Below are 25,734 nucleotides of genomic sequence, written 5' to 3'. Positions count from 1 at the left end.
ACATCTTCTGCAAATAGTTTTACTTCTTTCCCTTTCTAATTTGGATCCTTCTTATTTCTTTCTCTTGCCTAACTGCTTTGGCTAGGACTTCCAATTCTATGTTGAACATAGTGGGTGGGCGGGGAGGGGACAGTGAGCATCGCTATCTTATTTCTGATCTTATCATTGAGTATAATGTTAGCTGTGTGCTTGTCATATTATGGCCTTTATTATCTTGAGATATGTTCCCTCTATACACACTTTATTGAGAGTTTTTATCATAAATGGATGTTGAATTTTGTCAAATGCTTTTTCTAAATCTATTGAATGATCATATAATTTTTATCCTTCATTTTGTTAATGTGGTGTATTAACAGTGATTTGCAGATGCTGAACCATCCTTGCAACCCTGGAATAAATGCCATCTGGTCATGGTGTATGATCCTTTTAATGTATGTTGAATTTGGTTTGCTAATATTTTGTTGAGGACTTCTGAATCTATGTTCATCAGGATTATTGACCGATAATTTTCTTTTCTAGTGGTATTCTTGTCTGGTTTTAGTTTCAGGGGGATGCTGGCCTTGTAAAATGAGTTTGGAAGCATTCCCTTGGAGCAATTTTTACAATTTCCTGAGGTATACTTCATAGGAAAATCCACATCTTGTTTTACCACAGAGGTATATCAAGCAATATACACTGATCCTGAAGTTATCTTAGGATACAGCCACAATACTTCAGAGGTAGAGCCAACCCATGTTTACTCATTTCTCAGCAATGCATGTGGCCGTCTCACAAGCCTCAGAGAGCTTATGAGTATCTTTCCATTGTCAAGAGTCATAGATAAGTTCAATGTTACATTCAGTAGCTACGGGATCATAAACTTAAGCAAATTGTTAACATCTTAACTCTCATTTGCCACCTCATTGACAATTAGCTGCCTACTAGGAAGGAGGTCTTCCTGTTGATCAGACCACATATGCTGTTCTGTCCTGTTTGTCTTACTGTGACCATGTCCTGATAAAAATCCAGAGGAGGGTCAAAGTGATGAGGGAAGAACCTGGCAGAGAGGGAAAAGGTGCCAGAAGTGGGTAGAACACCATCAGCTTAACTTAAACATCTATTTGGCGATTTGGTTGCAAGCTAAGAGTAGCAAAGCTACTCATAATGGTTGAAAATCTTTGTTCTAGGGCAAAGCTAGGAGAAGGAAAACGCATTCACAGTGTCTTTGTCAGATGTTTGCCATTTTTCTCAGAGGCAGGGGAGGTGGAGGTTAAGAGAACAAACTGTGGGGTTAGACAGATATGGGTTCTGCCACTACTGGACAATTACCTAATCAGTTCTGAGCTTATTGTGCTTATTATTATTATCATCTGCAACTCTGGGTTCTGCGAGCTATCTCCTATGAAACACAAGATCCTCAAAAAACAATTCACAAGTGAAACTGAAAAATCATACCAGGGTAAAGGAGCTGTTCCTACCTGAAAGGAATTCATATAGCGAAGCGATGGAGGTAGCGTGGCGTTGTTCCTGGATAATATCAGCAGCAGCTCTAAGCAGGTTGCAGAGGGCAGGGTTAGAGTGTGGATGCTGATGTCACTTTCCCATGCACTGGAAAGCCTGAAACACATTGATACGTATAATTTCACAATTCCATCTGATCATAATTATTTCAAAAACCTGATGGAAAGAAGACGACTTTCAAACATGGAAGAAGATGCAATGCACAAAAAAAAACAGAAATAAAATGGCTATAGTAAATATTCACAAAGTAAATGTCCAAGACATTTTTATAGTGTTTTTGATACAAAACAGATGGCTTAGGCAATTTTTTCGAGTCAACATTTCATACTCAAAGAGTACAAATAAGATATGAAATGCAGTCTTATTTGTAAGGGACCTATTTGGGGTGGGGAATGGATAATAGCTAACATATCGAATGCTTCCTATATTCTGTGCCCTCTTCTCCATGTAACATCTTGTTCAACCCTCTGATACCTACGAAATAGAACTGTTGCTATCCTCCTTCTACAGATGTGCAAATTGTTTCTGAGCTGGATATGCCCTATGAAGTTTCTAGTTAGCTGATTTTCAAACCTTTAAAAAGTGATGTAATACTTTTATCAAAAAATCTTGTAAAAGCTCCATTTACAATATAAATAAAAGCAAAGCTGCTCTGTTGGAGGGGGTAAGGTTGGCAGGAGGCTCCCTTCATCTTCCAAAGTAGCCCATGAAACATCTCTGCTACATCCTGTTGAACCTACTAGAAAATTCTTTCATTCAAGAAATGAGGAAAGTGAAGGCTAGAAAAGTAAAGAGACTTCTCTGGGATGAGATACATGTTTAGAAGATGATATGGCTATGTCTAGAATCCTGATTTCCTGGCTTCCCATATAGTACTTAAAATGGAAAATCAGATAATCATTATGGGAAAACAATGTAATAAGAACAGGATGTGTCTTATGCTGTCAAATCTTTTATTTACTTGAGTATTTCCTGTCTGCGCCCCTATCAACATGTCTCTTAACACTGTCCTAATTTTTTAAAAAGAAATATATATGTGTGTGTGTGTATATGTATGTATGTGTATATATATACATATATATGTGTATATATATGTGTGTGTATACACACACACACACACACACACATATATATATACGTATATATATATATTCTATTTATATAAACTTCTTTCTATAAAGCTACCTTTAACCCAGTCAGGGGTGAATTCTAGAATGTCGAAGAGCCTCAGTGGTTGAGGGCATAATGGATTTTAACATTTATATGATGAGTCATAGCAGACAGTTTAGCTGTGTCATCAATCAGGTTACCTGTGCTAATTACATTTCTGATGTGGGTTGGGAAATTAACTCTCTAAAGCATTTGCCTACTAGTCAGACTGGAATAGGACACTGCCCACTTTCCCTCAAAATAGTCCCTTTTCAGCAAGGCCACATATGATTGTCTTCTCTGTGTTTTAAAAACACTTCTCCATTATTTTATATTGATTGGTTATGTTATTCTTTCTCCTTTCATTAATTATACAACATTTTCAACATTTCTCTGGCGTGGAAACAAAAATCTTGCTGTCTTTGGTAAAAGCCAAATGTAGGACCAGTGCAGTGGCTCTAAACTCATTCTCTCTACCACCTTTCTTATGCCCTCCACAAACCATTTCCGTTCTCTGAACTGCATACACTAACCACACCATGCTCATGCAGTTTTCTGGGCCTGGAAGGCTGCAGGCTACCTGGTGAACTTCTGTTCATCCTGCAAAACCCACTTAAGTATCATTTCCTTAGAGACATCCTCTTGCTTCCTCTACAAGAACTACATGCCTAATACCATTATTTGTATCCTACTACCATACCACCACCCTAACCTGTATTCTCATTTGGGCTGTGTCTGCATCTCTGATTCATTCTAGATCAGTCATAAGCAAGAATAACCTGTGGATTCCTCTAACTTTTGTTACCCAGTATGGAAGATTAGATTAGTTGTTTTTCCTCAGACACTCCCAGGTATTAACCTTTTATTGGCTGTAATAAAATACACCTCACTTACATTTGTATGTTAAATAATTTAATTTATTTTCCAAGTGTTATTCTTATAAAAGGAAACCAACTAATGTCATGATGTTGATGTGATTTCTGGTGCAGAGAAAGGAATGCTTAACTTCCGCTCAAAGGTGTCAACATGCTGCTATGTGGCCATGGTGTAGTTGATGAAAAATGGCACTCAAATAGAAATTAAAATACACTAGCACTGTCTTGTCACTGACCAGTGAGTGATCTGGGACACGTACTCCTGGACAAGTCCAGTTTCCTCATGAGATCCTGGAGTTCACACACAACCTATACTATGTATCAAACCACCAAAATTTACACAAAAGGACATTCATCACATTAATGATATCCACAGTTACACAAAAAAAGATACAGTTATAAACATTAATTATTCATGTCTCTATGTAATTACAAATATTTGCATGGCATGTGAATCCAACATTGGCATTTTTAATCTAATCCTTTAAGTATTCTGTGATTTAACAATTTTTCTCCTTATTAAAGCTCATGAAGGTACAAAGTATTATCTGGATCACATGATAAGTGATGGAAAAGATCAAGCATGATCCTCTCGAACTAAATTGCATTCTCTTTTATACCTAGAAGTACTAGGTATTTCTGAACAAATTCTATCAAAAAAACAAATTGAAAAGCCCAAGGGTAAATGATGGAGCAAATTTTAGCTTTCTTAGAATACCTCATTTCTTAATAATTAGAACCACCTTATTTTTGAAAATTAGATAACACAGCTGGACCTAGGATAGCTCAAATTCCTAAAATTTATCCTTTTGTTTATCCTAAACATTTATCCATTTATGGTTCCTTTTCCCACAGCATATATTCATTAGCCCCAGGATTCACCCTTTTATTGTTAAGATTTATAAATGTTCTCTATAATCTTAACTACATATTAATCACACAAAACAACCATATATGTGGACAAAGACAGAAAGTAATACATGAAAAAATGATTACAGTTGTTTTGGAAAGTTAGAACTATGGGTAGAACTATGGGTAACTTTCCCCCAAAACTTCAGCTAATGTTTTTATATTGTTTTTGGTTTGGTTTGTTTTTGATTTAGGAAGAAAGAAATAAAGAGAGCAGGAAGGAAAGATGGAGAAATGGTCTCGGCATACTTAAAATTCAGTTTATCTTAAAACAATCACTAAACTCGTTATGAAAATTAAAGGCACGTATTAATTAGGCCAAAAGTGATACTTGATACTATCTACCAAAGGCTCAAATATCAGTAGAAAGTTCTGTTAACGATATAAACATTTTAAGAAACACAAGATTATAATAATCCAGAATTTGGATTATTTCCTGCAAAAACACCTGGACTATTAGACCTAAATCAGTAAACTTCCACTATAAAACCAACAAAAAAGATAATTCAGAGAGAATAACAAACTTTGGTGATTTTTAAAGTGGTGACAGAGGAGAAGCTTTCCTAAGATACCAGAGCTGTCAACTAGGCGACCCGAGTCGAAGAGACCAAAATGCAGGCAGAGGACACACCATCCTTATTTCTCAATCTTTGCCTTGACAAAATTCCCTAGAGAAGCAACGATGGCCTATCTATTTTTAAAGAGGCAATGAAAAGGGGGGGAAAGTCACTCTCCATCACTTCTAACAAAAATAGTGAAATTGAGAATGAATCAAACACCAATCGATACCAAGAAAAGAACTTGGGAGAACAGAAAGGTGATACAGTTTACTAAAAATCAGAGGTTGTTTTAATGTAATACATGAAAATGACAAATAGACAGGATTAAACAACTCTACCAAAATTTAAGACATTTCAAATGAGTCCAACATACTGCATAGAGAAGAAAAAAATAAGAGCGTATAAGAGAGCTCAAGAAGAAAATATTTAACTTAAATTTCATTTTTCTCATATTTTAGTAGTTGATTTGGACTCTTCAGTCCTAGAAGGACCTATCAGGAAAGCAAAGAGCCTATTAATGATGCTAAAATATAACACTGTTTATATCTGTGTATTTTTAAAATTCAATTCCAAAGCTACAACAATGACAAGCTCATCAATTCAAACTCTCGAAATACCAAAACAAGCAAAGGACCACAACTTAGTGCTAGAATCATTATAAACATACAGCTACTTAATACATGATTTGGACAGGGAATCAAAATTTTATAAATTCTTATACTGTCAAGAACACAAAATTCAGAAACAACTAAATGTACTGTTTATATATGATAGCAAACCATATTAATTCCAGTATATTTAAATATTTTAAAAGAACTAATTCATAAAAATAGAACCTGAAAAGTTCTACTGCTTATAAATTTCAAAGTAAGGTTCAGTAAGTCATGAGCAGCACTTCTTTGAAATTACAGTATCTTCTTTGAAAACTACAGGAAAAAATCGAGTTTTTAAAGTCACAAGCATTCAAACTCTTTTTCAATTCTCTTTAAACTAAAGGGCTCCTGGAGCACCTGAGTGGCTCAGTTAAGTATCCAACTCTTGGTTTCCACTCAGGTCATGATCTCATGGTTCCTGAGATCAAGCCCTGTGCATCAGGGTCTATACGGATAGTGCCTTCTCGGTATTCTTTCTGTCCCTCTCTGTCCTTCCCCGGGGGGCGCTCGCTCTCCCTCTCTCTCTCTCAAAATAAATAAATAAAAACTTTAAAAAAATAAAATTAAAAATATTTCTCAGACCACCCAATTCCCTAAGCCCAATCATGTCCTCCTTTCATATTAATGGAATCATACATTATGTGACCTTTTTTTCTGACTTCTTTTACTTAGCATGTTTTCAAGATACATGGATCTCAGAGAAAGAACTCTTGATTTTAGATTATTTTTTTAATGTTTATTTATTTTTGAGAGAGAGAGAAAGAGCACGAGCAGGGGAGGGGTGGAGAGAGGGAGACACTGAATCTGAAGCCACCTCCAGGCTCTGAGCTGTCAGCACAGAGCCCAAAGTGGGGCTCGAACATGCATAGCGAGATCATGACCTGAGCTGAAATCGGATGCTTAACCGACTGAGCCACCCAGGTGCTCCTACACCTCTTGCTTTTAAAGTCTGATTTCTAATTTACCACTTTTTATAAAATATTAAAAGCAGTTCCATCTTAAACTATGTATCATAATATTTATGTTAGCATATTAATAAACATAACCATTTACGAAAAGTTTTCAAAGAGTTTTTGAAGAGGTCTCCTGGCTCACATTTTTACCCCATTCCATTACCAGAGAATGTCAATTGAAAGTGAGGCTGAGAAATGCACTTCCAATCCTTTAATTACTTTACTGAGTAACTGGAAGTCAACATATGAGGGTTGGGATGTAATAAATTAGGTCCACTCTAATAACATTCTCATAAGTAAACCTCACACTGGCAACCACTAGGTTCCCTGTCCCATCAGGGGGCCAACTCAACCAACACTTACATTAATCAACACTGCCCAGTCTGTCCCACAGTTTAAGTCCTTTGCCAATGTGGATGGAAAAGTGTTTGTGACGCATAAAGTACAAAGCAAAAATGTAAGACTTCTTTCATTATTTCCTAGGCCTAATAAAACATAGAGGTTTTCTTCATTTTTCAATTCAAAAGGATTGGCAGTGACTGTGTTGACATGTATGGTGAAACCATGTTTGGTCTCAACAGAAATGAGAGAGATGATCTACTGGAGCTCTATCAGCCCGTGGCTTCAGAAAGGGATGTATCCTGGTGGTCTGCACCATATCCAACCTACTCTCCCCTGCTGTTATGGACACTGTCATCTTCAGTGTCCCTGGCTTCTGTCTAAACCTCTTCCTAAGTCCACTCTCAGATGGTCTTCTCCTGGAAATCCATACACTGCACAGAAGGGCAATTGGCAATGGTGTAACAGTTCAGATGAATTAGGCCTGGCCAATCTTGGTATCTTAGCAATTACGATAAGCTAAACTGCATAACCCGAAGTCACAATTAGCTCTGTCTGATCCATTAAAAGACAAATCCCGATGACTAAAATCGTGTCCCTCCATGAGGAGAGATGAGAACTCAATGCCAAGATCACTAACCTGCTACTCATGTTCTCTATGCAAGCGTCCTAGATTTGAGAAAATGTCCTCATGTTTAAGACTTCAGACCTTTTGTGAAATCACACGTCAACATAACTCTGGTAGAGTGAGAGCATAACTGGCCACACCCATTTGAGGGAAGGTAAGAAAATCAATTTCCAAGTAATCTTGCATAGAGAAAATTCATTTCTATCAACTTAAATTCAAATTCCCTGTAACAATCTGATTCTTCCATACCTTAATAATATAAACAAAAAACTCTACCAGGTCAGGCCAGAAAGGCTCCTAAATTTAATGTCTATTATTTATCCACTAGCCCTAAAAAGATAGGATTTCAGAAACTGGTAAGTATGCTCCAAAGTTTTATTCAAAAGTTTTGTGAGTTAAGATGTATTCCCTAGAAGTGTCTTAAGTTAAAGAGGGAAATATTTGACTAATTTTTCCAAGGCAGAATCAAATATTATTAAATGGAAGCTTTTGGAACCTAAGAGGAATTTCATTGAAACCTCCAAAGGCCACGATTTTTTTTAAAGTATTAAATACATAATATTCTCTTTCCTTGCCATCACACACTTGAAATGAGCTCTCTCTGCTAGCTGGCTTCGCTATGGCTTTTCAATGTTTGAAACCAAGGTATAAAAAAACTTCACACTTCAAATGTGTCTAATCCTCCCTATACAGTGTATGTGTGTATAAATGGAGTAGGAAGGAGAAGGAGGGGGAAGTGTTAAATATGGGATACTCAAGAAATTAGTATTCTACAAAAATTTTGAAGTTGTTCTCAGAAACTGGTTAAAGGTAGTTAAGCACCCAAATTTACCAGTGCTAGAAGAGCTAGAAAAGCTAACCTGTCCCATTTTTTTCAACAGCAATACATCATAGTGTGAATATAAAAAATATTTTCATCTTCTGAACCAATTCATAATAATGAGAAATTATTTATGAATGCTAAAGTGAGGAAAGCTTACATTTTTTAGCCTAGAAAATAGGAAAAAGCAAAGCAGTGTTTCTTAACTAAAAAAAAGCTTATTTAATTTTTAATTTTATTTATTTTAAATGTTTATTTATTTATTTTGAGAGAGAGAGAACAAGCAGGGGAGGAGCAGAGACAGAGGGAGAGAGATGATGTGGAGCAGGATCTGTGCTGATAGCAGAGTCTGATGTGGGGCCGAACTCACCAATAGAGAGATCATGACCTGAGCTGAAGTCAGTCACCCAACCGACTGAGCCCCCCAGGTGCCCCAATTTTTGTTTTAAAATAACAAAATACTTGGGGCGCCTGGGGGGCTCAGTCGGTTAAGCGTCTGACTTCGGCTCAGGACATGATGTCAGCTCTGTGCTGACAGCTCAGAACCTGGAGCCTGCTTCAGATTCTGTCTCCCTCTCTCTCTGCCCCTCCCCACTCACGCTCTCTCCCTCCCTTTCTCTCAAAAATACACAAACATTAAAAAAGTAAAAAAACAAAAAACAAAATACTTCATTTATAACCAAAACATTTTTATTTAGTTGTTAATACAAACATTCAAAACATATACATTTGCTTTAGTTAGAAAAATAAACACATATATTTTTCAGTGAAAGCAGCAAAATTATACCTTCCATAGTTGAGTTCATCTCTTATAACACCTAAGAATTACCTTCAATTCTGCTTTCTGATTTACTTACAACATTGAGTTTTAGAAACTAGCAACAGTAAGTCACTGCTTCAAAGTATGACACCCCTCTCCCCAATCAAGACTTTAATTGTAGATCTATACTGACATGGAAAGATAGTCACACAATTTTGATAAGTTTTTTTTTTAATGTTTATTTATTTTTGAGAGAGAGAGAGAGAGACAGAGAGAGAGAGAGAGAGAGAGAGAGAGAAACAGTGCGAGTGGGGGAGGAGCAGAGACAGAGAGGGAAACACAGAATCGGAAGCAGGCTCCAGGCTCCGAGCTGTCAGCACAGAGCCTGATGCAGGGCTTGAACCCAGGAATCGTGAGATCATGACCTAAGCTGAAGTTGGATGCCTAACTGACTGAGCCACCCAGGTGCCCTGATAAGATTTTTTTAGAAAAATAAAATAAACCCTGATGTTTATAGCAGCATTATCAACAATAGCCAAATTATGGAAAGAGCCCAAATGTCCAGTGATTGAGGAAAGGATAAAGAAGATGTGAGATATATATACAATGGAATATTACTCAGCCATAAAAAAGAATGAATTCTTGCCATTTGCAACAATGTGGATGGAGCTAGAGACTATTATGCTAAGCAAAATAAATCCATTAGAGAAAGACAAATACCATATGATTTCACCCTATGAAGAATTTAAGAAACAAATGAACCTAAGACACAGAGGCAAACCATAAAACAGACTTGTAACTAAGAGTATACACGGAGGGTTGCTGGAGGGAAAGTGGGTGGGGGGTAGGCTAAATGGGTGATGGGGATTAAGCAGGGCACTTGCTGTGATGAGCACTGTGTACTGTATGTAAGCGACTAATCACTAAACTCTACACCTGAAACTATCATTACACTGTATGTTAACTGGAATTTAAATAAAAATTTGAAACTAAAAACAAAAAAGCAAAATAAAAACACATACAGCTAAAATTAATTTATGTAAAATTAAATTTCCTATCTGTATCTTTATGTAGATGTACATGAGATGTATGCAAGGAAGAATGCCAAAATGTTAACAGCAGTTTTCTGTGAAGACTGAGAGTATAAGGGTTCTGCTTGCTCTCTTTCACTATATATTCCTATATTGTTTTAAATGTTTACAGTGAATATGACTATATTTGTGATTATATAAAAAGCAAAGCTATTTTCATTTTGAAAATAGAGAAAATGAAATCTATTTTGGAATGTTTAAAATATTTATATCAAATAAAATTCGTCTTTCAAGCAAGAAATAATCAAATCACCTCAACAAGTATTTTAAATCTTTCATTTACCTGAAACTAACCTAATGGGGAGTCTTTTCCATGAACAAAGGTGCTTGAGACGGTACATTTGGAATTCAAGATTTTTATCGTGAGTATCACTCACAGTTCTTCCAGATATTAAAAATGCATTGCGTACAAGTTGACAAATTTGGTGGTTACTATGAACAGGATTCTTAGACCACAAAAAATAGGAAATAAACAACACAAGCGACTGACTACTTGAAGTGAGTTGAACAGGCATGTTATCTGTTATTAAGAGACTAAATAAAGAGATGTTAATAGCACTAGGGAGCTTTCTTTGTTGTTGTTGTTGTTTTGTTGTTTTTAATGCTAGGAAAAAAGTTAGCATCCAAAGACTATGAGGCATAATTATTTCAGATAATTGCCATGAACCTGAAACAAGGTAAAAGACCACATTATTTGCCTTACCACTTTGCCAAAACAAACCAGGGAATGTGACATCTTTGGAGAGTCCTGTCCAACCTAGCATTCAACCTAGCATCTATTCATATTTTTGTTATGTCCAATAAAATCATAATAATAGCCAATCTGCCTGGTGCTATGATCCCATTAGGTCTTGCAACCTCAGCAGAGCCAGCTTAAGTCTACTAATCAGACCAAACAGCTGTTTTAACAGTTGGGTTTCTCCAAAATTAAGATATTCTATTCCTGACTGTGCCTAGCAACTCAACTGTTGAAACAGCTGCTCCAGCTGAAGAGGTAAAACCAAGTGTACATACAGTCTTCTTCCATTTGCAATGGCTATGAGATTCTTTCAGAATAGAAATTCCTAAACTTAAGTTCATGTTGACATTTCCTATCTGTTTAAAGTTTTATACTTGTATTGCCTCTATCTCTGACCTTTAGCCAATATTTCTGCCATCATCATCTCTCTTGGTGTTTGCCCTTTGTCTCCTTCATACTCTAAACCATAATTACCAGCTGGTGGTTCTGTACTTCCCTCTTTAGAAATCTCATCTATGTGCTTTACACTCTTACTCTTCTCTCTATTGTCTCAGAAGAAGTATTTTTACTTCCTATGAAACAGAGATGGTAACTGAGGAGTCCCTACACTCCACTAAGTGATATATTATTTCCAATGCCTTAATTAACTATTGAAGTAAGGACCATTAAAAAAAATTTTAAGTGCTCTCTGGCTAAATTTTTGGTCAGTTTATAAATGTCTTCAAAATTCTGGACTTGTCACCACGATCTCATTCAGATATGTCTGTTCAATTGTTTAATACTCTCTAGCAGAGAAACATTTTCACCAATAATTTATATTATCAATAATGCAATAATGAGTATATACTTTGTCCATCTCTCTACTCAACCTTTCTATCCAGGCATTCATCCATTTTTCCACCACCTTCTTATCTTAAAATTTCTGCCAGCTGGCCTGGACATACCCAGACTAAATGGACTCTGATAAACAAAGTCTGCAAAAGATCTTGACCCTGATTTTGTAACATGTCCTCACTCCTTTAAATTATACTGCATTACAGATAATTTAAAATCCTGGCTCCCAGGGTCTAAGAACAGATTTACTGCAGGACCCGGACTCATCAAACCAGAACAAACCTACAAAGACGCTGAACACGTTTCAAGATTACAAATTTTTTCCTGCAGCAGCTCCAGCTCTTCCGCTAGGGTACGTACAGAGTGATTCTGGCACATTAATCTTAGAAACAACCTTTCCTCCATGCCCCACTTCTCAGCGGGGGAGGGTGGAAGTCAAAGATACACTACAGCAATTGCAGATACCGTAAATGAAAAGGTGCTCACAGACCTTGTGCCAGGCAACACTGTCCTGGGGCAACTCGACTCCAAGGGAGACACTGGAGTGCTCTGAGAAACAGGGCTTCCGGGATGGAAGTCATTTTGATATGTCATGTCAAACCCTAAATTACCAGCACAGTAAAGCTAATTTTTTTTAATTAAAGGAGACTTTGAAATACTGGCTCTGCTCTCACTATCCCATTACCATAAAGCCAATGCCACACTAGACCCAAAGTTTCCTAACTTTGTTTTTGAGTCAGTCTGCACAACAGTATCCATTCTTCCAGCTTACAGTATTGTTAAGATCAGTTTTGCTTTACAGGGCTAAACATAGAAAAGTTTTCATTTTTAATAAGAGCTTAGATAAATAACCTTAAATCCCAAAGGACCTCGTTAAAGCAGCCTCATAAAAGTTTTACACTTGCATATGAGTTTGAAAAAAGAAAATGTCTACCTAGCAGTTTGAGCTCCTGCTGACTTCTCTAGCCTTGGGGAAGTTATTGTTGAAATTCATATGTCTTGCTATTTCTGATGATTTAAAGCAGTCTATTATGATAAATCACCATGAAGTACACCAAATGAAAGACACTGTTCAAACAAAAATGTCAATTTTAAATACACAAAATACACACAATGCACTCATCCGTATGTTTAAATAGCATTAAGGTTCTTATACATTACTCATCTAACCACATATTTTATCCTCAGAGCCTAGGATGCAAAAACATATTTTGTACCAGGTGATCTATTTTCCCTTTCTTTTTTTAGGAGGTCATTTCAACACATCTTACTCTACTCTGGAGAATTAAAGTCCATGCAGGAAAGTTCCAACAAAATTGGAAACTAAATCAGTTGGAATAACAAGAACATAAGTAGTGGGCAATGTTAACATTTCATCATATTCCTCACAGGACCTGGGAAGATCAAGACGGACACAGTATATTTAAAAGGTGAGAGGATGACTGAAAACAGAACAGAATCTTAAATGTTCAAACAATAAAACACTAGAGATGGCTCTTTAAAACTGTCTCAGTACACAGCACATCATCTTGCAATATAGTAAGTGCCTAATTAATATTTGCTAAGTGAACTTAAATCAGCTTGTAGATCATTTTCTGCCATTTTATCCCATTAAAGGACAATCATCATTAGTGCTTTGCAGGCCTTGGAATCACTGACGAGGAGTCTTTACCCAACTCTGAAAATTTGGTAGATTTCCATGATAGAACTTTAGAGCAATAATGGACTTGAGAGGAATTAAGCCCCTCTGCAATATTACTAACATGTGATTATATGGTCTTTGTTGAAAAACTCGAGTAACAGGGACACTCATTGCAAAGCAGTACTTTAAATGGGAGTGAAATCTACTCTTCAGAATCTGAGCCTTTCAGAAAATATCTGACAACATCGAACACTTTCTCCTGATTTTTCTTTAAGCTAAACATTCCCCATTTCCTCTAACAGGAAATATTCCCCATTTCCTAAACATTCCATTTTATGACCATTTATTAAAAAAGCCCTACCATAATCTTCATTGGTGTATAGGATCTTATATGTTATGAACTTTTTACATGTATCAGTTCATTCAGTCTTCACAAGAACAGTGTAAAATGGGGTTTCATTAGACCCATTTTACAGAGAAGCAAACTTAAGTTCAAGAGGTTAAATAACATGCAGATGGTGTCACTAAAGAACCAAGACTCAGATCAGTACCTCTGATTCCAAGTGTTTTCCATTATACTCTTTAACCTCAGTCTTTTTAGCTGTAAAACGGGGGTAATATTTGCCCTTTGAGCCTCAAATGTTTCTTGGGAATATCAAATGAGAATATATGAACAAAACCATAAAAAGCAGGTTTTTATTGCTAATATCATTCATATGCAGATAATCTGTGTTCTTTCAAGTATTTAATTTATGAATAGGAGAAGTCCAAATCACAATAATGAGAGTGTCACTGTTCTTTGCTTCCAGAATTCAAAGCATATGGCAACTAAATGATCCAGGAGTATAACAAGACTAACCCCTAAAAAGATATGGGAAAGTCACTCATCCTTTGGAGTTCAGAATTCAATTAAGAAAGGACTTTCCTAGAAAAAATTATTTAATTTTTGCCTGTTATAAATGCTTAGTAATCTGCCAGCTTTGTAAATTATATTACACTATGTTATGGATTTTTGTGGATTAGCTTGGAAATTTATTTGACATTTGTAACACAATTCTATGAGGAACATTGTTCTAGTTCTAGGAAAGAAACTTTAGAACATACCCATTTGTAAGGCGAGAAGAGCCTTTTTTCGCTTTGTAAAGGCCTATTAATGGTTTTCCAAGGCATAACAGGATATTTTTAAATAATTATTTTAGTCTTATTTTTCAAGGGGAATAAAGTAGTAGTGTATATTCTAGATCTAGTTAATGGAGAACTGACTTTCAATTCATTTTATCAAGTATTGCTGCAAAAACACCACAATAAGATGAAGATTTCCTTCATTTAATTGTTTTATAGAAGGATGGACTGATAAGCAAAGAAGCAGAAACCTATAATAAACTACCTGTTTCTCAATGAAAATCATTTAACATAAATTTTAAAAAGTGTTTTGTCAAAAATTTGAAAGATACACAAAAGTAGAGAGAATAGCATAATAAACACCCATATCCCCATCACCCAATTTCAATAGTATCAACTCATGGCTAATCTTGTTTCAGCTGTATTCCCCACCAAGTACCCTCAACCCGTGAATTTTTAAAAAAGCAAATTCTACAAATACTATCATGTTATCTGTAAATATTTCAATTGTACTCTGAATTTTTAAAAAATATATCCACAATATAATCATACTACCAAAAAAAATTAACAGTAACTCTTCAATATCATCAAATATTCACATGTCCTCAACTATTTTAAAACTTTTTTTTTCAGTTTGTTTAAATTGAGATCCATTTAAGTTCCATAGATTCTCCTTCTGTTTGTCTTTTTCCCCCCCCCCTTTGCTAATTTTTCATTGGAAACCAGGTTGTTTGTCTTGTAGTGTTTCTCAGTCTGAATTTTGCCAATTACAAGGTGATGGCATAATTTAATATGTTCCTCTCTTCTGAATTTCCTGCAAGCTGAGAGCTGGATCTAGAGACATGATCAGATTTGATACATTGGGCAAGATTACTTCATAGATAAGGTTACATACTTCTGTCAAGAGACATATAATCAACCCCACTCTGTCTTTCTTATTGTGATGTTTCCAAGTTCTATGATTTCATGATGGGTCAGGAAATGGTGATATCCCAATTCTAGGATTTATTTTTGATTGATCAGCTGGAATGTTTCTATAAAAAGAAACTTCCCTTCATCACCATCTATTACTTTGAGGTATGGTTTAAAGAAGAAAGGGAGGATAAATGCTCGATTTTCCCCCTTTATCATCTAGTTTTCAAAATAATGAGATGGCTCACTAGCATCTTTAAATGGTAATAACAAGTGAAATTTCTCTGATTATCTTTAGTAGTTTAAGAACTTAGGGATCTAAACATATTTATTATTTTATTATTAAGTTATTTCCTTACCGATACTCAAATCAACCCATCCTTACCTAGCGGGGCGGGGGTGGGGGGGAGTATTCAAGTTGTGTCCTGAGTCTTTTTGATATGACTGATAATATTTGACAACTTATTCTTGGTTAGAACAAGATATTACAAGTTCTTCTTGTACTCTGCTTGTACAGACCTGCAATCACCCATTTCTGGATGGAATCCTTCCTGCTGTTAGTGGGAAATGGCATTTAGAAACCAAACAATTGGTTTGGGTTTGCAGACCGCTGGGTGGTCAAATGCATTGTCACTGGGTTAGTCAAATGTTTTTAGGCCTTTTTCAGTGAAGAAAGCTAAAAACTATTCTTTTTTAAGATTAAAATAAATCATGTTTTGTTTTAATATTCTATTTCAAACCCAGGACTACAGTTTTACTTAACCTCAACAATCTTGCAATCCTTTTCCCATCCTCAAACTCCTAGTTTTCATTACTTGTTTGATTCATCCTAAGATGCTCATACAATAGTCTCAGTGTATCATTACCACATTATGACCAATAGTATGATTACTGAAGAGATTTTAAGATTTTTTAAAGGTTTTTTTTGTTTTTGTTTTTGGTGTTTGTTTGTTTGTTTGTTTTGATCATTAGGATTTATCCCAAGAAAGATGTACAGCCCAATTACTATGTTTTAGTCTCCTGGAGCACTTTCTCTTTATGCATTTATACTACCAACTATATATGCACTTACATTCCTTCTTCCTTTTTAAATGTTTATTTTGAGAGAGAGAGAGAGAGAGAGAGAGAGAGAGAGAGAGGGCACAGCAGGGGAGGAGCAGAGAGAGCGAATCTCAAGCAGGCTCTGCATTGTCAGCGCAGAAGCCCAATGCGGGGCTCAAACCCACAACAAACTGTGAGATCCTGATCTAAACTGAAACCAAGAGTCGGATGCTTAACCAACTGAACCACCCAGGTGCCCCTTGCATTCTTTTTAAATTTCCTTTAGATTTTTAGGGATGGCTTTTAAAAATTGTATTCTGCCTTATAACTAAGTAAAATATATACCTGTCCCAAAGACAGATTGATGAAATCTGGTAAATTTTTAAAAGTCTAATTTCTATTTTACTTCTACTCATCTCTACTTTTCCTCTTTTTATATGCCATTTAAATTTTATGTTTTATCCTTTGGTTTTTTAAATACAAGCAAAGATATTCATATTCCAACCATTCTTGAATAAACAATTACACACTATATACATTTCTTAATTTTTTTTTTAACGTTTACTTATTTTTGACAAAGACAGAGACAGAGAGAGGGAGGGAGAGAAAGAGAGAATGAGCAGGGAAGGGGCAGAGACAGAGACACAGAATCCAAGGCACGCTCCAGGCTCTAAGCAGTCAGCACAAAGCCTGATGCGGGGCTTGAACTTACGAGCTATGAGATTATGACCTGAGCTGAAGTCAGATGCTTAACCAACTGAGCCACCCAGGCGCCCCACACTATATACATTTCTTCATCAAAAATTTTTCTCACTTTCTTGACATATTTTTCTTAACTTTGCCGCAATATTGTCATTAATTTTTTTTTAGAAAATTTTTTAAAGTTTATTTATTTTGAGAGAGAGAGTGAGCAGGGAAGGGGCAGAGAGAGAGGGAGACTCTCAATCAGGCTCCGCACTGTGAGCAGAGAGTCTGACGCAGGGCTTGATGTCACAAAACTGTTAAGATCATGACCTGAGCCGAAATCAAGAGTCAGACGCTTAACCGAGGGAGTTAGTTACCCAGGCGCCCCAGTACTTGTCATTACTTTCTACAATTGTATGATTCTTAATTGCAAGAATGCCTCAAAATTTAACTAGTCCCCACTGATGGACATTTGGGTTGTTTCTTTGTTTCATTCATTCATTCACTCATGTTACTGACAATGCAAATACCTGTACTACTAAACTGAACAGCCTTGTGTGTGTTCGTCCTTTCATTTTTGGCCAATGTGCCTTTGAAATAAATTCCAGAAGTGAGACAGCTTCATCAAAAGGTAAGTGCACTTGTAATTTTGCCACATTCCCTTCTAGAAGGATTGTATCATTTTGTGTTCCCAGTATTGTACCAGACTTCCCATTTCTGCACAGTTTCATCAGAAGAGTATGTCGTCAATCTTCTGGATTTTTGTCTATAAAATCTAATACAATGTTTTATTTTGCACTTCTTTTATTAACAGTGAGATTGTACATCTTTTCCTGCGTTTAAGAGTTCTCTCAATTTCTTTTCCTATGAAATATCTGTGCATATCTGTAGTCCATTTTTCTACAGGGTTGTTAGCTTTTTTCCTCTGTAGATTTTCATACATGAGGTTTATCAGGCTTTGTCTGTGATTGAATTTACAGAGTTTTCATAGTTACTCTTGTTTTTTTGTTGAACAAAAGTATTGTATTTTTATGTACTCAAATTCGTCACTCTCTCCTTACTGCTTTTAGATTTTGAGACATAGAAAAATTTTTCTTACTCTAAGGTGATGAAAGAATTCACCCCTATTTTCTTTTTATACTTATGTGGTTCCCTTTTTTAAAACCTCTGATCCACTTAGAATGTGTTCTAGTGTGTTATGGGAAGATTGAAATCTTAGTTTTTCCTTGTGTGTGTATCCTATTATCCCAACACTATTATAAAGTCTACATTTCCACACTAACTTGTGAGACCACCTTTATTATACATTCTATTTCTACGTGACATCAGGTCTATTTCTACTGAATTCCAATGGTCTATCTATTCATGGGTAATTACCATACTATTTTAATTCCAGTAGCTTAATAATATGCTTTAGTATCTGGTAGGGCTAGTCCCTCCCATGATTTCTTCTATATTTCAGGGTTTTCCTAACTATTACTGTTTCCAAATGAACTTTATAATCAAACTGTCTAGCGAAAAACAAAACAAAATCCGACAGTATTTTATTGAGTTTTATTTTATTGGGTTACACATTAATTTAGAAATGACTGACATTTCAATGATATTTAACCTTCTTATCAAAGAATATGGTATGTATTTCCATTTGTTTTAGATACCTTTTGAAGTCTCTTTTAAGAATGTTTTATAATTTTCTTCATACAGGTTTTGACCATTTCTTATTAAGTCAATGTATCCTTTCTTTTTCTATTGTAAATGGACTATTCCCTTCCATAGTGCATTCTAAGTGATTTTTGGTTGTATATTAAAAAAAACAATAACCTTTACATAATTTGCTAATTTCATAAGTTACCTTACTGAAATTACCTTACTGCTTATAGTAGTTTTCTTGATACTTTTGGGTTTTCCTGATATATAATCAAATCACCCTTAAATAGTTTTATTTCTTCTCTTACAATTCTTATGCCAAAATTGCTTTTTCTTGCCTAATTGCAGAAGTTACTATCTCCAACACAGTATGAAAGAGTTAACATTTTTAAGTTTAAAAATATAGCCACTGCTTAAATCAATCACACTAATAATCAGAAAAATACTATTTATAATAACAAAATATCAAATTGGCAAGTTAAAAAGTGTTGACCATGATGTGAAGCAACTGGAATGCTTCTAATGCTAGTGCAGGTATAAATCTGTCTAGCTACTTTGGATAGCTATCTGGAATTATCTAATAATATGGAAGATGGACTCTGAGACCCCATCACTGCATTTCTTACTGTAAAGAAAAGTTCACACAAACTAACAGAGAGATGAATAAGAATGCAAATTACCACATTATCTGTAATGGAAAAAATTGAAAATAACGTAAATGTCCACTGAAAGGTTAATCAATAAATAAGTTGTGGTATACTCTGATAAAGGAATATTTACAGCAATTAAAATAAATGAATGAACTACAAGTATCAACATGAAAAAAACCTTTAAAAAAACCTCAAGTGAAAAAAGCAAGTTGAGAAAGAGTAAATACAACATGATACCATCTACATGGCATTTAAAACATGTAAATTCATAGCATATAATCTTAATGTTTATATTTAGCAAAAGTATAAAAATACACATAGTAAAATATGCATGGCAATGAAAAACACCAAATTTCAAATACCACATTTCTTCTGGGGAAGGACAAAAGGGGATGGATTCAGTGGATAGAAGCTTCAACTGTTTTAATGTCTTATTTTTAAAAATTATCTACCTATCTTTGTATGTATCTATCAATCTATCACAAATATGGTAATATGGTAAGGTTTATTAAAGACAGGGAAGAAAATGGGGATTTATTATTCTCTAACTTTTCTATAAATTCAGAACAGTTCATAAAAAAAGGTGATTAGACTATATAGATTAGACTGATTAGATTATAAATTTGATCAGAACTCTTAGGAAATTAGCTAAAGTGCTCTGAGAGACTGGCCCCCTCACTGAAGTATGAGATGTGAGAAAACAAATACTTTCACTGACATAACCAGCAATACAGACAGAACTGTTCAACAATGAGCCTTGAATACAGATACATGACTAGGGCAATTGCTCTTCCCTGCTGAGGACATTAGCCAGTGTTCACAAGAGGTCTACAGGAGTATATACTGGATACAGGGCTTAAGGAGGGGCACCTGGGCAGACACAGCCAGCAGAAATAAGGCAAAATGACTGCATAAAAACCCTGAATCATCTACTATGTGTCATTTCCTTTCTTGACAGTTTCTAAACTAGATATTCATAAAGATTAAGAAATGTCTTCTATATTTAAAGATAAACACTTAGCACACTGGAACCAAAAGTATAAAGCAAAACCAGCTGTTGGCAGGAAACTAACTGCAAGAAAACAAAATGGAAGACCAGAAGTTCCAGGATTAAGACCAATACTAAGGCGAATATCACTTTTATCTGGAAGGATCAATTCATCACTCTTAGTGGCAAGAGAGTTCACAACACTACACAAAATAGAATTCAAAAGGAAACACCCAAATCTCACCCTCAAGCACCTTATTTCAAAATAATGTATGTCCCATTTATAGATCAGGTTTATGAAATCTTTGGGTAGAAAAGTAACATATCAAGTCATCTGGACAAATACAGAGGAAGAAGCAAGAGCTCCTTTAGAGTAACAAATCACACAGGCCTCTCCCACTTATGCCCTTTATGGCTAAAGAGCCTTGTTAGCAGTTCAAGGCGCTGGTGTGTTCACCTCTGATCCAGCATCATTAACCCATGCCCTCTGTTCTACAAATCTCATTTCTCCAGGAGACTGCCCAGATAGCCACTTCTTCCTCAGACCTGAACAGTAATTACTCCTATGGGGCTTGAAGAGTCAATGTTAATGTATTACTTACCTGTAAGACAGGCTGATGTAGTACATTCACTCATCAGTTAGAAACATGCATTTTAGCTACCACTTTATGGCACAAGAATACCAACCTCATTTCAGTATTGAAAAGTAAACGTCAGCAAACTTCTTCAGAAAGGGTCAGACAATAAGTATTTTAGGCTTGTCGGACATCTGTCACAACTACTCAACTCTGCTGCTGTAGGGCAAAAGCAGCCATAAACAATGTTTATACAAATGGGCTTGGCTGTTTCAATAAAGTTTTATTTACAAAAAGCAAAGGAGTTGGGTGAGGAGTGCATCTGGACTTGTCCTGTTGGCTAGGTTTGCCCACCCCTGATCTAAAGCAATCAAGCACACTTTGGAAAGAGAACTGTCTCACATGACCATGTTAGTTGTTCTCACTTTTTAAAGCTCCATTCATTCCAGTCTTCATCAGCAAATACACATCAATTACTTATATATAAGAGATGTTTCCCACAGTGAAACCTTTCTACTTCTCTGGCCCTCACTGCTCTATTTCCTCTGAATAAAAACAGATTTGTAGCCTTTCAGAGATTAAGGGCTCTGTTTAGAAGCTAATGCAAGCTTTGAATACTTGCCACAAAAATGCACATACACCACACATAATTTTTTATCCAATTTCATGGGATTCACAGACACCCTGAAATGTGCTGGAAGTGAGGGCAAACTGTCTAAGAACTCCAGGTTTCTGTCTTATCTCTTTGAGTTAGTTATCTACTGCTACTAATAACTACCCCCAAATTGGGCAGCTTAAAACAACAATCATCTGACAATTTCTGTGGGACAGGAATCTAGAAACACCTTAGCAAGGTGTCTCTGGTTCAGGCTCTCTCATGGGGCTGTAATCAAGATGTCAGCAGGGGCTGCATTCATCTGAAGGCTGGGCTGGGGCCCCAGTATCCGCATACTGACAGCTGGATCCCCTGAGAGTGAGTGAGACACACAACCAAAAGGAATCCACTGTGCCTTTTATGACCTACTCTCAGAATTTACACTTTGTCACATCCACTTTGTTCTATACATTAGAAGTGTTTCACTAGGTCCAGCCCACACCCAAAAGCCAGGGGAATTAAGCTCTACCTCTTAAAGGGAGGAAGAATTTGTGGGCATATTTTAAAACCATCACACATCTTCACGTAACCCAGTGATACCAAGAAGGTAGGATTCTATTTAATCTGCCGGTAATACCTCAGTGTTCCTAGCTTATCAAATAAATACCTGGCACTGATTCATTAATACACTGAGTTAGGCAGGGATCAGGTAGTTTTTCATAATAATCCTGTGAATTTGGTAGCATACCACTTTTAGAAGTATCTAAATAGAATCTTTATTTAGCTTTCACAAATGAATTAAACTATAAAATGAAGAATGGATGGTGATTCCTGAGCTATGCTGCCATGGCTTAAGCAAATCTTCTTCCCCCCAAAATTTTGGTTTAGGGAGATTTATATAAGAAGGTAAAAAGGACAAATTTTGTTGATAAGAAAGAGCTATCACTTTGAAAATTAAAAAAAAAAAAGAACAGCATAGCAATCCCTAGCTAATTAAGATTTACCTTCCAAACTGGCTAAACAAAAACTATCATCCCCCTGAGCACTTCCTGAATTCCCAACTTTTGGAATTTTCCCTTCAGGTTTTTCACCAAGGCTTTGATTATCTATAAACCTGCCAAGCACATAGCCCCAGGAGGTAGAGCTGCCAGGCATAATCAATATGGTCGGAGAGAGGTAGATGTACATGTCACATTAGCATTAATTAGTGTCACCTGCAAAAGTCCCAAGTGCATCAATAAAAAATTAAGATCTTCATGTAAAAAAAAAAAAAAAAGCCCTAGGTTAAAAATTTTCCATTAAATTTTCTTCACTTTCAATTGATTTCAGTGCAAATATGCACAGAGTTTATATAAATATTCCAAGATGTCAAATAAGCCCTCCAACATTTATAGGTCATGTCTCCAAGGTACAGAAATGGGATCTGTAGTTAGTCTGTGTTTGTAAAAACATCTGCATTCTTTAAGGGAAGGCAAAGTAGGAGAAACCGAATTTTCCAATGGAAATATGAAACTGGAAGCAGGAAGATAGCTTTGGGACAGTTGGTTACCTCTACACCTTTTCTCCTCCTGGCCAGACATGGGCACTATGGTGAATTAACACTCGATGATACATGTATACTTGCGTAACAGCTCCAGTAGTTGTAATTCCTCATAGGCCAGCTTACTCCTAGTTACAATCCAGGGAGCCTAGCACATGGACAGAGTCCAATATGAGTGGCTGATTTATATATTGATGTTTTGGGACATATTTTATATTATGAACCATTCTAGAGATTTGAGTCCTTTAGTAAAAACTAACTTTGCCTTTGGGGTATTTTCCGTGCAGTCACCAGAACATATAATACATATACTAGATTAATACCACATATACATTAATCCCATTCCTAGATATATGTTCTACAAAAGCAAGAGATTCATTGTTTTCATTCACTAATGTGTACCTATCACCTGACACATTAGTTGAATGCATGAACAAACACATAAATAAATATTCTACCTTACCTGTATGTACAGTAGGGCAAGGCTGTCATGAATATGTTAGCAAAATACAATTCATTCTTTGAGTGGTTTAAAACATATTAAATTTAAAATTGTAAATAAATATAAATTCTTTCACGAATTCCCTTCCCTTGGTATATAAACACTCTTGGAAATCATCAACACGTGACTCTCTTCTTTCAGTCTATTCCCCTTGTTGGATGTAACCAAGCTATACTTGACATACACTGACACCTACTGGCTGATGGAAAATGTGTTCTGTGTGCATATATACATTCTATAATCTTTCTTTCTTAAATTCTTATTTTCCAACTTCAATTCATGTAATATCAGAAAGTCTCTCTACATTCACTTTGCTCCACTGATATACAGGATTCTGTGCAATTTTTCAAAGGTATATTCTTTGGATCTGGTGTTCCCATGAAAAAGGGTTCCATGATCACCTAAGATTCCTAAGTGCTAAGTGCTATGTTTTCCTCTTAACAATTCACATTGAACTTTGGACTATTAAGATGCTGAGCAGCATAGCAGTAAAGATGCTAATATAAAATTTCACTGAGCCCACTGAGTCACAAATTTGTTTAATAACAAAAATGATAACAATAATAAGCAACCATTATTGCATAGTAAGAATCTCAGTATTATTTGACTATGGCATCCTTTTTTGCTCCCACAAAAAACCTATTAATATCTTTATTAATACATTTTGGGAAATGCATCCTGCAATTTCCTATCTTTTCTCAGGATGTCTCTTTTTCAACCTCCTGCCCCCATTATCTTTCCCTCCCTTAATTCTCAGATCAAATGCTACCTTCTCTATGAAATTTTTCTTAATTAGAATTAATGAGAAAGCCATTTGTTTATGTCTGTCATAGGACAGAGAATGCATACCTTCTAGAGCTTTTATGTAACTTGTTAGTTTCCAAGATTAAACACTGAAACTCTGGAAGGAAAAATTCTGTCTCATCTATATTTTTATCTTCTATATCTCTAAGCAGAAAGTTTTACACACAGGAAGCCTAAGTGAACGTCTGTTGAACTGAATCGGAGGCTAAGTACTGCATGCATTAAATACTTGCAGCAAGAGAAAACTAACCTTCAGTTTATAAGACAAACTAAACACAACAGAGCTTGTGATCACACTGTTTAAAATGCTTGTAAATGTTCCATACAGTTAAGTATACTTACCCCAAAAGATGAGGAAATTAAGGCCCAGATTGGAGGCTATCACTTGACCTGGCAATGTAGCTAGTCAATGGAAAATCTGGAACGAGATTCCATGTCTAACTCCAATCCCATACTCTTTCCACTTTAAAATGTCAAATGTACTCTTACAACTTCTAAGTGTCCCAAATGTTTCAGGTCATCTCAATATCAAATGCCCTAACAATCACCCCCAGTTACAAATAGGGGAATCACTTCTGTGACTGACTTACTTCAGAGTGAAGTCCCATACCAGATATGATTATTAAATTTAAGAAATACATTTCCACAACTGAATCATGAAGCCCTATGCCCAATTTCTTCAATTAGAAGATAACACAGTCACTTTAATCTTTCTAGGTTCACACTACTCTTACAGAACACATTTGCTGAATTATATGTAAAGTGTACTAATAATTTGCATGTATCTATAAGTATCTGAAGAACTGTTTGGGTAGGAATTTTGCTAAGGACAAGGTATTTCCAGATAATCTCCTACCCTAAAGTTCTGTTTTCACCGCAGTTGTTTTTTTAAACACAGACCAAGAGTTTCATCAAAGAGGTAAAAAGTGGCTGGTAAGCCAACGTGGATCTGGAGGTTTTACAATGACTAAGCCTGTAACCCTGCACTGGAAAAAGAATGGGGTGAATAGACAAGTAGCTATTGGAATTAGGTCCAAAGAAGCCCAGGGAAAGCAAATCGGGTAGGAGACCTAAATGAAAACTCAATGTGAAGAAGGCTGAAAAAACCAAGTATCTGCAAAGGAGCTGAGCATGTGAGTCAAATGTGGAAAAGAGAAGGAAGGAGGTCAGCCCAAGATGCGTTAACATGGGTAGGAGCCATTTGTGAGTGCATGGTGTAAAA

General features: G+C 35.8%; 1 protein-coding gene across 6 annotated transcripts in view; it reads right to left on the bottom strand.

The window, feature by feature from the left end:
- UBE3D (ubiquitin protein ligase E3D) overlaps positions 1-25,734 on the bottom strand; it is a 156,672-nt gene that overhangs the window by 66,343 nt on the left and 64,595 nt on the right. For 5 of the 6 annotated variants that reach the window (XR_008298493.1, XM_053222527.1, XM_053222526.1 and 2 more), the window contains exon 9: positions 1,458-1,596. The exons of the other annotated variant lie outside the window; for it this stretch is intronic. Coding sequence is in view for 4 of the 5 variants with exons in the window: in XM_053222527.1 (XP_053078502.1) it covers positions 1,458-1,596 (139 nt within the window). In the remaining variant the exon portion in view is untranslated. The remainder of the gene's footprint in view (positions 1-1,457; positions 1,597-25,734) is intronic. 6 annotated transcript variants of the gene reach the window in all.

This window comes from Acinonyx jubatus, chromosome B2 (assembly GCF_027475565.1).
Source record: "Acinonyx jubatus isolate Ajub_Pintada_27869175 chromosome B2, VMU_Ajub_asm_v1.0, whole genome shotgun sequence".
Classification (NCBI taxonomy): Eukaryota; Metazoa; Chordata; class Mammalia; order Carnivora; family Felidae; genus Acinonyx; species Acinonyx jubatus.
Note: the sequence above shows the minus strand (reverse complement) of the source record. Positions and strands in the feature narration are given on the sequence as shown.